The sequence below is a fragment of the Perna viridis genome, chromosome 11 (genome assembly GCF_037379345.1).
Source record: "Perna viridis isolate PV_CMFRI_1.1 ecotype Kerala chromosome 11, ASM3737934v1, whole genome shotgun sequence".
Classification (NCBI taxonomy): Eukaryota; Metazoa; Mollusca; class Bivalvia; order Mytilida; family Mytilidae; genus Perna; species Perna viridis.
The window spans coordinates 449,684-462,972 of record NC_142455.1 but is presented as its reverse complement, the minus strand read 5'-3'; the positions used below and the strand labels follow the sequence as shown (position 1 = coordinate 462,972).

The window sequence follows — 13,289 nt, the reverse complement described above, 5'->3', positions numbered from 1 at the left end:
GACTGGCACTAAGAGCCATTTTATTACAAACTCTGTGAAATTGTGAAATTAAATTCAGTACGATAATACAAAATGCATATTTGTTTATATTTGTTGTATACATGTAGTGAAGCGGTTTAAGTGTGAAAAATAAGATTTTAATGCACCGGAAGAACTTACACCTAATTTATACATCATTTAAAAGAAAAATATTTCTACTTTAAAATATAACTTGTCGTAAAAGTCGGAGGTGGTCCAGTTATATAAAAATTGGATGTAAAATAGAGAGGGGTAATTTATGAAATAAGAGGCCTGAATCGCTCACCAGGTTAATTTTTGCCTTTCAAGGGCAATACATTTTGCAAAGAGTTGTCAAACAATTGTGACTCAAGAAAACTATGGTAGGAATTACATGTTTCATAAGGATCATTTCAGCAATAGAAAGTTTCATTCTATCTATTAGAGTTTTCAAGATATTGGCTAAAAAAACAGTAATTTTTCATCTTTCAAGGGCAATAAATCTTACAAGGAGTATTATGACAACTTTGATACCTGGGTGACTTTTCTAGGCCTCATAATATAGAGAATCATTTCAGCAATTGAAAGAATTTGGCTAAATCTAACGGAGATATGATATGCGAAAAACTACTGTCTTACCCCTAAAAAAAAAAAAAGAAAAAAAAAAGGAATGCAACATGGTTCAACAGATTAAAATGAAAATTTGACAACAGATAGATTATGCTGAACAGTTATACTTGTGTCAGAATTTGCCTAAACCGAACAGTTTTGGAGATGTATGCGAAAAACTACTGTCTGACCCCAATGTTCTATTTTCAGCAACGGCGGCCATGTTTTTCGACGGATCAAATATTTCCATTACAGTTCTATGCAGTATATCCTCAGGAACATTCATACTAAGTTTCTTCCAATTGGTCAATTGTCAGAGAAGAAGAGTTTTGAAAAATTGTTAACGACGGACGCCAAGTGATGGGAATAGCTCACATGGCATTCGGCCAGGTGACTTAAAAATAAAATTTTTTTTAGATATCATTTCCAAGACAAAGAAAGGGCATGAAAAATGGTCTTCTTTGATAATCGTAAACAACTACTATCGTGAATTGAATGCAATCTTCAACGATTTATGTACACATAGTTTAACGTCGTGACTTTTTTCTACACTTTTTTTTTAACTAAATCATTTCGTTTTTTAACTACTCAATTCGACAAATGGCTGTAAAAAGTAGTGGATTTGAATGTTTATTATTCATTTATTTAATATAACTAAAATTAAAGGACTTAGACGATATAATTGTCAAAACTATACATTTTTATATTAGGCCTGTTTCACCAACTGTTGTAATTTATAAAAAAAAATCAATGAATGAATATAGATATTAATATAAAAGCAGCTCGTGGTCTTTTTACATGTTTTTGTGACGTAACTAGGACATATTCTTCATTAAGGTATACCTAAATTAAAATTAGAAAAAAGAGGGTATAAGTGAGAAAGAAAATTATCTATAGGTGGTGTTATATCTACATGTGCAATATGTATAAAAATTATATATCTACATTACTACAATATTTACAAGAAATCTATTTGAGAGGAGTCAAAACTATGACTAAAACATGTTATTTCCATATGAATAAATTACTATGTATGAGTTCTCTATTTTCATAATGCATAGCACACGTTGGCTTGCCCTCAGGCTTTAATTTTTTATATCGTAAAACTTAACAACCTACAATAAGATTGGATCCGACACCTAGAACGCCGAGTTGAAACAAGGGTTTACAAATAACAAATATGGCAGACGCTATTTCTACCAAAAACACACCAAGAACCGCTAAACATTATAACCAAATTATATTTTAACTCCAACAGGGAAGTGCATGACAAGAATATTATGTATCAATGTGGTTCTCCAACGGATAACTTCGGTTGACTTCTAAACAATTTTTTGCTACATGTAATAACAGACCAAGAAACATATGTACGAGACATTTGGGAACTATTACAGTATCTGAATGACTATGTACTTATGATATACGAAGCATGTATACAAACAGTCAAGAACTAATAAAGGCAGTTGGAAATGAAAAAAAAAAGAAGAATATATGCTATTCCACTTTGGGACAAAGAGCACTCACTTCTAATATTAAAGTTAATTCTTAATACTCATGATCTTAAATTTACACTCTTATTTCATCGTATATAATGTGAAATGGGGACAGTCTCTAGCCTTGAAATATACGACATACACGCGTATGCACCATTTAACTTTATTGTTGAAAAGTTTCCAAACAAGCACAACATATGCATCCACAGTTCTGAAATTATGGCTTTATTGTCTTTAATGGGTAATTTGATCAGCTTCAAATGTTATTTGTCATGAATACATGAATAATGAAGAACATGAAATACTCTTATTTACTTATATGTTCTGTAAGCTTAGATTTAATAGTTTACAAGGACGAAAGGTTTGAAGCGAACAACCTACATAAGGAAAACTGAAAGATTACAATACCCGCTTAGACAAATCTAGAAAAGTAGAGGTCGCTTACCTTCCGTTGCACCTGGTCCATGCTCCCAGTTTTTTTGTAGAGCTGGTCATTTACTTCTATTACTTTGTATGTATTAATTTGGTTATTTTATATTCTTTGGTGTGGGTATCTGTTTTACTTGTCTGATCTCTGTCCGTGGATTACATTCTTTTCATTTCCACTAGAATCTTGGTTCCCTGAGTGAGGGTTTTTAACGTCCTTGACTACCATTGATTACGCTTTCACTTTATACTGGTAGGGCGGCTGATAATCGGTCCGTGAAATATACTTGTGATATGTGTATATGTATCACAAAATACATTCAATTCTAAATAAACTATAATTGAAATACAATCATGAAGACATTCATAAGTAATAATGTGATATATTTGCACAAATTCCTGACTACATACAAAGCCATGTCTTCTTTAGGCCAAGTAAACTGAAATGGTAAATTTTCTTCCAACCTTCACAAAAAATATGGGGTTAGTGGGAAGATTCTATTTTTTATTCCTTACCAGATATCTGCTAGCCTAAGTTTAGCTATCTGATGTAAAGATAGGTTCTAAATCTATAGCCACAGAGAAGAAACATCATATTAGTCACCAAGAAATGAAAGATTTGTGTGCTATATTACATTGTACATGGACCTAAATACTAGAAACTGACGTGAAAAATATCCCGATTTTGAAATTCCAGTTCCATTTTTTGGGGTCATTTTTTCTGGGGGGGGGGGGTTGAAAGTCTACTTATTAATTTTATTTGGTCTTATCAAGAATAAAATATCTGATTAAACTGAATCTTTACTTTCATTTGACCTCAAGTGATATTTATATAATGATATAATATTTTCCATTTATTACTTATCGTAAAGTTGACTGGCTAATAAGCAAATTTACCATATGCCTGAAGAGTATATTATAATTCATTTGCTTAAAAAAAAAAATGATTTTAAGAAGACCAAAAATCCTAGACCACGACCCCGTCTTTTAGTATAAAATGGGTATGTGCCTCATACAACTAAAGGGAAAATCCTAACCCGAAAATGATGAAAACAACTTATTGAATGCATTTAATATCAGCATGGAAAAAATACAAGAAAAACTCATAAGTCTAATAATTTAACACGTTCAAGTTTTAAACCAGAAACTACAAATCGAACGCGCCTAACATAATTGGTTAACATGTTCATTAGTTTGCAGGTTTCGTCTGATAATAGCTCACTGAATTACTTGACTGTAAATTTAAAATGCAATGAAAACAAACAAATTATCACTTATTTTCATTGAAATAATAGCTGTATTTTTCAAGAAATTGAAATGTAAGATGAATCGAATATTCCTTCTATGTACAAACTCCGGCAAGAAGGAGGAATTTATTCCGGCAATTGACTAAATATCCTTTGTCACATACTATCAAAATAATTACAATATTTTCTGATCAATAGTTTTGCATTGAATCTTGGGGTATTTTTGTTAACTCCCGTATTCTTGCTAATGGATAACAGTGAATTTTATTGTCCTTAAACAGCGTTTAATAAAAAAAGACTAGTTTAAGAATAATCAAGGGAACCAAGGTTATAGCGGTAATCAAAAGAATGTAATCCAGGGACAAAGACCAGACATGGAAAACACACATACACAACAAAGAACATGAAGTGACTAAAATCATAGATACAAAGTACAAAAAGCAAATGAGCAACTCAGACTCCACTAAAAACTGGGAGCATAGAACAGGTGCACCGGTAGAGTAAGTGTCCTCTGCTTTTCTAGAAATAGTTTAGGGTTAGAGGAGGTGAAATCCAAATTTACACATTGTTTTGTAGAATAATTTTGTATATATTTCTTCATGTTTTCGTTGGCAACTATTTTGTTGGCAGATTCTGTGCCAGGACGTTTCGACTAAATTATTAAATATGAACAAGGCCTTCATCTTCCGGCGTTGCATATTTTTCTTAACTTTAGTACATACACATGTTATATCAAAATTGCGCACAAATTTGACAATAAACGTGGATTTAACAAAAACCGGACCGTACGATTTTTTACGAAAAGTCTTAAATTGAACTTCAATATATCCTTGACACATTTGAAAAAGTTCGGTGGATGCATTAAACTCTTAAAATAAAGCCCTTTCCCTGGGTTGACCGCTCCACTGTAATGGGTATATGAATCTTACGTAGTTTGAGATTACTACGGAGGTCCTTCGTACGTTGTTGTAGCTTTACATTACTTCGGAAATCTTACGTAGTTTCAGATTACTACGAAAATCTTACGTAGCTTGAGATTTTCACGGATTCTTTTCTAGATTGAGATTACAATGAAAATTCTTAGTAACTATACATGAAACAATTATATTCTAATGACTTCAAAGTTTATACATTAGCTGCAATATTTCTCACATAAAACTCGTTATTCTTTAAAAAGTTCTGACTATAGTGAGATTTTGCAGTTGTTTCACGTTATTTTTTTACTTAAGAAGGAAGCCCTAAAGTTATAGGAAATAACTCTTACAGATCTTTGGTATGTTTTCGTACAAACCATTTTCATAAATCTCATATAAGCATCTGAGTATGATTGATTTCATTCTGTTTAAATTGAATGCTTGAAAGGCTTTGGAGAAATTGAATATACCACTGATTTCAAAAGTTATGTCCCTTACCTTAGTTTTAAGTCCTAAATTGTTATTGTTAAGCTTACCCCCACCATCCTCTACAAATGCAGTAGCTATAGCTCGAGAAGTATCTGTAAACTCGGCTACAAGTGTGCCTGTAGAACAAATTCAAGATATACAAAGTGTATTTATGTCCTTGGACATCAAGGAATTATGACGTAAAACAAATTATATTAAATCATTTTCATATGAGCTTTAAAGTACATGCAAACTATTCTCCTTAGTATTTGTTTATACAGTTATGGCCAAATAAGGACCTGCAATGTTAATTGGTTAACCAATCAAAGATTAGGAGACCGCCGCCAGTTTTTCTGTCTGGACAGTCTGTTCAGTCGTCTGCATACGCAAGCGCCATTTTGGTGGAACAAAACTTTTTAGTGGAATAAAACTTTTTTACAAGCCTTTTGGTGGATCAAATCTTTTTTACAGATTAGAAGTTGAGTATCTAGTGTATCAATTTTACAAGCCTTGTTCATTAATTCCTGTTAAAGTCAGCTGATCTTGCTTATCCTTCCACTTGGCTACACCTGAACAAGCAAAATTTGTATGTCATACAATGCTTGTGGTGTATATTTGGGTGGCACTCCGGGAGGGGACATATGCAGGGTCAGATACAAAGAGCTATGGTCCATTATGTAAAACCAGACATAGTTGTGTTACAATTTGGGTCTAATAATTTGCGCGAGGAGAAACCTGTAGACGATGTTGTCCAGAAATTGAATTGACTAGTAGTCAGCTTGAAGCAATTTGAGGCTCCTCAAATTATTTTGATGCAAGTTTTAATCAGGATAGAACCCAAAAAACGGATCCAGTGTGACGTCGATACGAATTGGTTTAATACAAGGGTTGAAGAATTTAATAGGAACTTGGAAAGATGTTCGAGAAAGACCAACCTATCAAGTTCTTCCGACAAAAAGGGTTTTGGAATAGGGAAACCATGGCTTCAAATTACGAATAAGATGGGGTCCACCTTTATGCTCTTGGGCTATCAAAATAGTATAAGAATATAAGAGCAGCGGTTGTTCAGGCCCGTAATGTCGCATATGGCAAGGGACAACACTACCAGACTATGTTAAAAAAAAGTTGTGGTGACATTAAAGCAACAATTTCGAAATAATTTTGTTACATGTATGATAACTTGTCTTGATATTAATAAAACTTGTCCATTTCAGTAATTTTCTGCGTATTAATACACATTGTATGAGTAAAAAGTTTTTTTACAGTTAACAACCTGTGTAGTCCAGGTTAATGTACAGCAGTGCAGCATGTATTTCATTTAATACCTGTAAAGTCTATGTGGATGTACATGGATACATGTAGCTTATAGTACTTACATATATTATACACATTACTTTTTTAATACTTTTCCACTTATTAATAAGTTTGATGCGCTTGTGAAATCCTGTATAGTCCAGATGGAATATTTACAGTACATGTTAACTTGTAGAGTCCAGGTTTATGTAGATTTATTTCATTTAAAGCCTGTATAATTTAGGTCCATGCAGTTTCAAATACAACAGATAATTCAAGTTGTATCGTGCGTTTAAACGAACGCCAAACGATGTGTAAACGCACGATAAACGATGCACCAACGCTAAAATGGGAACTGTGAACGTTTGAGGGAGTGCAAGTTATTCCAGAATAAAGAAATTGCGGGAAAAGTTGACATAAAATTCACCCAATAAAAGTAAGGTACTTTATTTTGTTCATCCGTGATTCAAAGTGAAACCAAAATGAATGATAGGCATGATTCTGAAGATACATTTTACCATATTTCAATAAAATCCATGTGGGAGCATTTTTCTTTACTTAATTCGTGTAAAGTATATAACGCTCATAATGCGACTCATTCGTTGAAATTTTCTTATGCAAAAAAGGAGAATGACTTTTGATTGAAAGAGCATAGAATTGGGGCAGTTAAAAAACTTTGGAAGAAATATGAAAAACTATTAAACGAATCAGTCCAACAAATACAAAGGACTTACCCTGTCCAGGCATATACAGGTCTATGTATAAAAGCTACAGTAACAATTAACATCCCTAAAGAGAACTTCATGTTTTGCCTTTCTCCCAAAACGAGCTCTGACTCTACAAGTAGTAACTATTATGATTGATGAAATTTCTGGGGAAGTTTGTTTTTCTTCCTCATTTTGATTAAAAGTTTCCGACAACAAGATGATGTCAGATACAGAGCCGGAACAATTTGTCGTTTATCTTTTCATCAAGGATGTTCACTGATTTTATCTCAGTACAAGGAAGAATATCTGAAAACTCCATCATTGTTCTCTAAATTTGACAAATGAAGTTTTTGAGCTATTAAATTTTACCCATTTCTTCCTTTTCCTTTCTTAATTTGTCTTGACTTTGACCACCATTTCTATCGGAAATGCCCGTCCCACGTCAGGACCTTTGCGGTGGTTTCCGGCTCTTACCTTAATATTGCCATCCGTGATACCGACGTCCCCTCTTTAGTCTTCTTTTTGAATTTTGACCAGATTAGATTGGTTATTTTGTTATTCACCCAGGTGAATTGTTTATTTTACTCAATACGTTGTTAGAGGAGAGTAGCAGGTTGTCAGTTCCACGATAGAACTGAATTCTATATTCATTTAATGCATGATTTGTTCGCTGGTGACAATATCGCTACAAACAATATATAAATAATTTTGCTTCAAGGATACACACTTATAACCGGAGCAAGTTGTAAACATTTTGAAGGCTTTACAACGTCAACCACAAAGAATATTTATAATTGAATGTGAGGTACTCTTTGAACAAGAAAATGACTCAAATAAACTGTAGGTCTATGCGATGATCCCAAACAATCACATATACATGTAAGCAACTTGACTGACAATAGCTTATGACTTTCAAAGGATGAGGGTCCATAAGGCTTTCTGCGTACTGAAATAATGGTGATTTTTTCCTTTAACTCGGAAGAAAACTCATTAAGAATATAGGTTATGTGATAGATTTTATGCTTTGATACATCAAATTTCAAACTTGAAAACAGAGATTGAGAAACGAATGCACGAAAACCGTATGGAAGGCTATTCAGTGCATAAAATATTATTTTTTTCACTCTTTTGCGTCTTATTTAATAGTGAGATTTAGCGTTAACCAAAAAAATGAAAAGTGAAAGTGTGACTTTACTTATACTTTCTATACGAGAAAGGATCTTTTGGTTTACGCTGGATCTTTGAATTTCTTTTCGTATATGAAATTCCGTTAATAGTTCAACCTAATATGCAAATTAAGTTCTTTACCTAATCGAGTAGTCCTTTTCGCTTTGATGATTTTGCATGTAGTATTTAAACAAATCGTGAAAGTTTTTCATTAATGCGACGTCCGTTACGAGTTAAGGTGTTATAGGTGTATACATAAGATGTCTGATGTAGAAAATTCTCGACATGAATCTGATCAAGCAGAAAGACGCTCTATAAATTCTCCCCGAGATACTAGAGGCGCAGCTTTCAACGCAGTAGGCGCTGTCAATTTGTTTAACAAGAAGATTGATTTTGCCTAGAAAACTCAGCGAGTCGAAATTGTTTCTGAACTACAGGACAAATTTAAAACTAATTAGGATTTCAAAAGCGAAGGTAACAAAATTAAATTTGTTTTTAATGAAGAGCACTTGCCCAATTTAGAAACTATTGAAAATAAACTTAATTTTGGTGACTTGCAAGGTGTGCAATCTATTGTTGATTCAGAAAAGAAGGCCATTAAATATAGAAATAAACTTTTGAAATTAGCAGATAAACATGGCTGGGATGCAGTTAAAGAGTATACTGATTCCGATATCGCTGATAATGCTGAAGATGCCGCTAAAATCCGTGCAGCAGTTTCACGAGCAGCCGCCAAAAAGCGACACTCAGGGCTATACCCCCTATTCTAAACCTGCACATAACTATTCACAGCGTAATCCAGGAGTATTCGACGGAATGTCCAGCAAACAGCTTGTTCTTGGCGCTCAAGCAGGAGGCTTCTACCCCCGTCAACCAGCCGGTCCCGCACAAAGGCCAACCTTCAACAATTTCTACGGGTACAGGTCAGCCGTCCCTTCAGCCTTCAACGGACTCTGTCATACATGAGGATTTCCGGGTCACATTGCAAAATTCTGTCCATACACAGATCAGTACCAGCAGAGACAACCACCTAGTGCTACAGCAACCCGCCCAGACAGCAAACAGTGAAGTCTCAGGTGATACGACGTCAGATATTGAACAAGTTGAGTATTTATTTTACAATTTGAAAGAACAATATGAATTTAAAAACAGTACTGTTTCAGTGAAAGACAGGTTAAAAAATTCTGTAAAATTTTGGAAAGAAGTTTTAAAACCTTCAGATTTCATAATAGATATCGTAGAAAACGGGTATAGGTTAGAATTTTTTTACTATTCCAAGTAGAGTTATTTTAAAGAATAATAAGTCTGCATTAGACCTTGCACAATTTGCAGAAAAGGGTATATTAGAGTTGTTACAGAAAAATCTTGTTTATGAAATGTCAAATCCTCCTCATTGTGTTAATCCATTGTCTGTATCTATGTCAAGTGGTAGAAAACCAAGATTAATCTTAGATTTGCGTCATGTTAATGCTTGTTTAGAAAAGAGGAAAGTAAAATTTGAAGGTACAGTAGAAGGTTTAGCGTTCGCTCAGAAAGGTAATTACATGATAAAATATGACCTAACTAGCGGATATCACCATGTAAATATACACCCAGAATTTTATACTTTTTTAGGATTCTCTTGGAAATTTGGTTCCAGAACCAGATATTTTGTATTTAGCGTCCTACCTTTTGGCCTTTCTAGTTCTGGGTTTGTTTTTACTAAGGTGTTAAGACCATTAGTTAAACACTGGAGGTCGAGCGGAATCAAGGCTATTGTTTACCTTGACGACGGTTGGGCCTGTGACAATTTTAATAATTGTCATATAATAGCTAAGATTATGAAAAAAGATCTTTTTAACGCAGGTTTTCTAGTTAACGAGGGGAAAAGTCAATTGGAACCTTCTCAAATTATTGATTGGCTAGGCTTTACGTGGAATCTTAGAGACGGTTTTATTGATATACCGAAACACAAGTTAGAAAACCTGCGTGAAAAGGTTAGCTTACGGTCTAGACGGTTAGTTACAGCCAGAGAGCTTGCATCCGTTGTAGGGTTCATTATTTCTTTGCGATTCGCGTATGGCGCGGTTTGTCAGTTTTTTACAAGGCAGATGTCCATGTTAATCGCACAGAAATTTCACTGGGATCTTCATTTTGAGCTTACCGAATTTGCACGAACAGAGTTAGAGTTTTGGTTTAGTAGTATTCCCCCCCCCCGCGTGTAATTTCACCATGGCTGCGCGAACCGGAGCGTATTCTCTATACGGACGCAAGCGATCACGCTGGTGCAGGAGTATTGCTCGATTCTGTGAATCAAACTTTCCACTGTATGTGAGACGAATTTACAAAACTCCAAGTTCCACAAATAAAGAATTAAAAGCTGTAGATTAGTTTTGTTATCTTTTGGAGAACAGCTCCATAATAAGTTTGTCAAACTTTATTCTGACAATCAGAATGTTGTAAGAATAAACCATATAGGAAGCATGAAACCCGAATTACAATCTTTAGCTTGTTCTATTTATAAAAAATGTTTGATATTTAACATTGATTTATCTTTAGCTTGCATACCACGTGAATCATCATATATTTTCCTATTTGAACAAAATTTGGGGCCCTTTTACTTGCGATGCTTTCGCAGATTGTTCTAAGTTTAAAGTAAACAAATTCTATTCAGCTTTCTGGGTACCTGGTACATCGGGCGTAGATGCTTTCGCTTTTGACTGATCCTCTGATTTAATTTGGGCTGTCCCGCCAGTTCATCTAATCAACAGAACTATAAGTCATTTTTTACAGTGTAGAGCTAAAGGGTCGCTATTAGTTTCGAAATGGAGATCGGCAGCTTTTTGGCCATCCCTAGTGAATTTAGGTCCATTTTTACCTTTTTTTAAGAATTTTATTGAGTATAAGAACCCTAAGAATTTTTTCATAGCTGGTTCAGATAAAGATAGCATTTTTGCTTCATACAAGTTTCAAAGTCATGTGTTAGTGTTGAACATTGATGCCAGATTGTAAAAGAGGACTGTACTCCTGCATAAACATTATATATAATAGAGGACTGTTCTCTGTATAGTAATTTTGAATGTATTGTACATATGTTTATACGTGTGTGATAATTATTTTGATTTTCGTTAACTTTGTTTGTGTTATAATTTTTGAATAGTATCATTTATTATACTGATATCTATTACAGGTACTACTCAACGGAGCCACTGGGATGATTTACGGGCCTTTCAGAACCATGGAGAATTTTCGGACATTGTGAAATATTTACCTGATATTGTGAAGAACTCTAAATCAGAATCAACCAATAAAAAATGTGATTGTTATTTTTCTAAATTTAAACAATGGTGCATTTCTCTTATTTTTTCGGATTTACCGGCTTCAGTATCTAGTATCTGTTTCTAGGCGGTCTTGTCCAACAAAAAGTATCATCGTCAGTTTTAGAGGCTTATTTCTACAGTAAACGTTGGTACCACTCCCTAGCACAAGTCCAAAGAGTAATCAAGGGAACCAAGGTTATAGCGGTAATCAAAAGAATGTAATCCAGGGGCAAAGACCAGACATGGAAAACAGACATACACAACAAAGAACATAAAGTAACTAAAATCATACATACAAAGTAACAAAAGCAAATCAGCAACTCGGACTCCACTAAAAACTGGGAGCATGGGACCAGGTGCACCGGTAGGGTAAGCGTCCTCTGCTTTTCTAGAAACACCCGCCGAGTTGCTCATAAAAAGTCAAGTCCGGGGTAGACAAACGAGGAAAGGAAAACTATGACCCGTGGAATAAATCAGTTTTCATGGTGCAGATGGATACACCATAACGATCCACGAGTTCATGATGACGACCATAAAATTTCTGTAGTGATGACTAAAATCTTGTAGCAACATAACCCTGTTCCAGAAGCCTATTTGTTAGAGTTCTAGCGCGATACAAAAAGTCTGCGTAGTTTCGGCAAGCTCTGGCATAACGTATGAGTTGTGATATGAACATTCCATAGGCAGGAGCCGAAGGGACGTTGCCACAGATGAAAGGAAAGTTGACAATTCTGAATGAAAAGTCGTCACGTTTGTCGTAAAGTTTGGTGAATAGTTTTCCTTTACCATCGATTTCTAAGTGTAGGTCAAGATATTGAGGCTGACCTCACAGTGTCTGTAGTATCCTATATCCCAAGTTCTTTTGGGTAGATGCGATGTATCAAATCCCCGAAATTAGGATTGTTTAAAGATAATACGTCATCTATATAGCGGAAACTGAGATTAAAAGATCTAGCCAAACGATATTCTTTCTTTCTGATCAGGTCAGCTATAAAGTCAGCCAGAGTGAAGGAATAGGTCAGCAAGTAAAGGAGCACAATTTGTTCCCATTGGAATGCCGACCGTTTGTTGAAAAACACGTCCACCACACTGGACAAATATGTTGTCGATTAAAAATTCCAGCATTTTGTAAACATCTTCCTCAGTATATTTGGAAGATGATTTGGAATTATTTCTTACAAAGTATAAGGCATCTCTACCAAGAACTATATATTTGTATCTAGGTGTACAATCTTTTTTGGAAAAACAACGATGTATAATGTTTTTAAGTCGGGATTTTAACTGAGTATTGGAAATACAAGTATACAGTGTTGAAAAATCATAGATTTTAATGCTAATATATTCAGATAATAGTCTTGGACTGATTGTCTCCAAAAGATCTTTCGAATTTTTCAGGATCCACATTGAAATAATACCACTACGGGAGTAACAAGTGTTGTGGTAGGACTGCAGACCCTCTTTGACAGTTGTGAGTATAGAAGTTAAAAGTTTTGAAAGAGGTTTGGTGGTACATTTTGCAGATCCAGCTATGAAACGTTGTTTGTATGGATTCTTGTGAAGTTTAGGAATCCAGTACATAGACGGTAAATCACAATCATCGCCTTGGGAGAGAGACCAAAAGAGGATAGCTCAGATTTATGGTTTTCCACAATCTCTTCTTTGGAGAGAG

The 13,289-nt window shown here is 34.5% G+C and overlaps 1 protein-coding gene across 2 annotated transcripts in view; it reads right to left on the bottom strand.

Annotated features, from left to right (window-relative positions):
• Window positions 1-7,401, bottom strand: part of LOC148602233 (uncharacterized) — a 62,324-nt gene extending 54,923 nt beyond the window's left edge. For both annotated transcript variants that reach the window (XM_088553482.1, XM_088553483.1), the window contains exons 1-2: window positions 7,182-7,401; window positions 5,223-5,291 (exon numbers count right to left, since the gene is read on the bottom strand). In XM_088553482.1, coding sequence (XP_088409608.1) covers window positions 5,223-5,291; window positions 7,182-7,252 — 140 coding nt within the window. In that variant the 5' untranslated portion in view covers window positions 7,253-7,401. The remainder of the gene's footprint in view (window positions 1-5,222; window positions 5,292-7,181) is intronic.
• Between the last annotated feature and the right edge of the window lie 5,888 nt (window positions 7,402-13,289).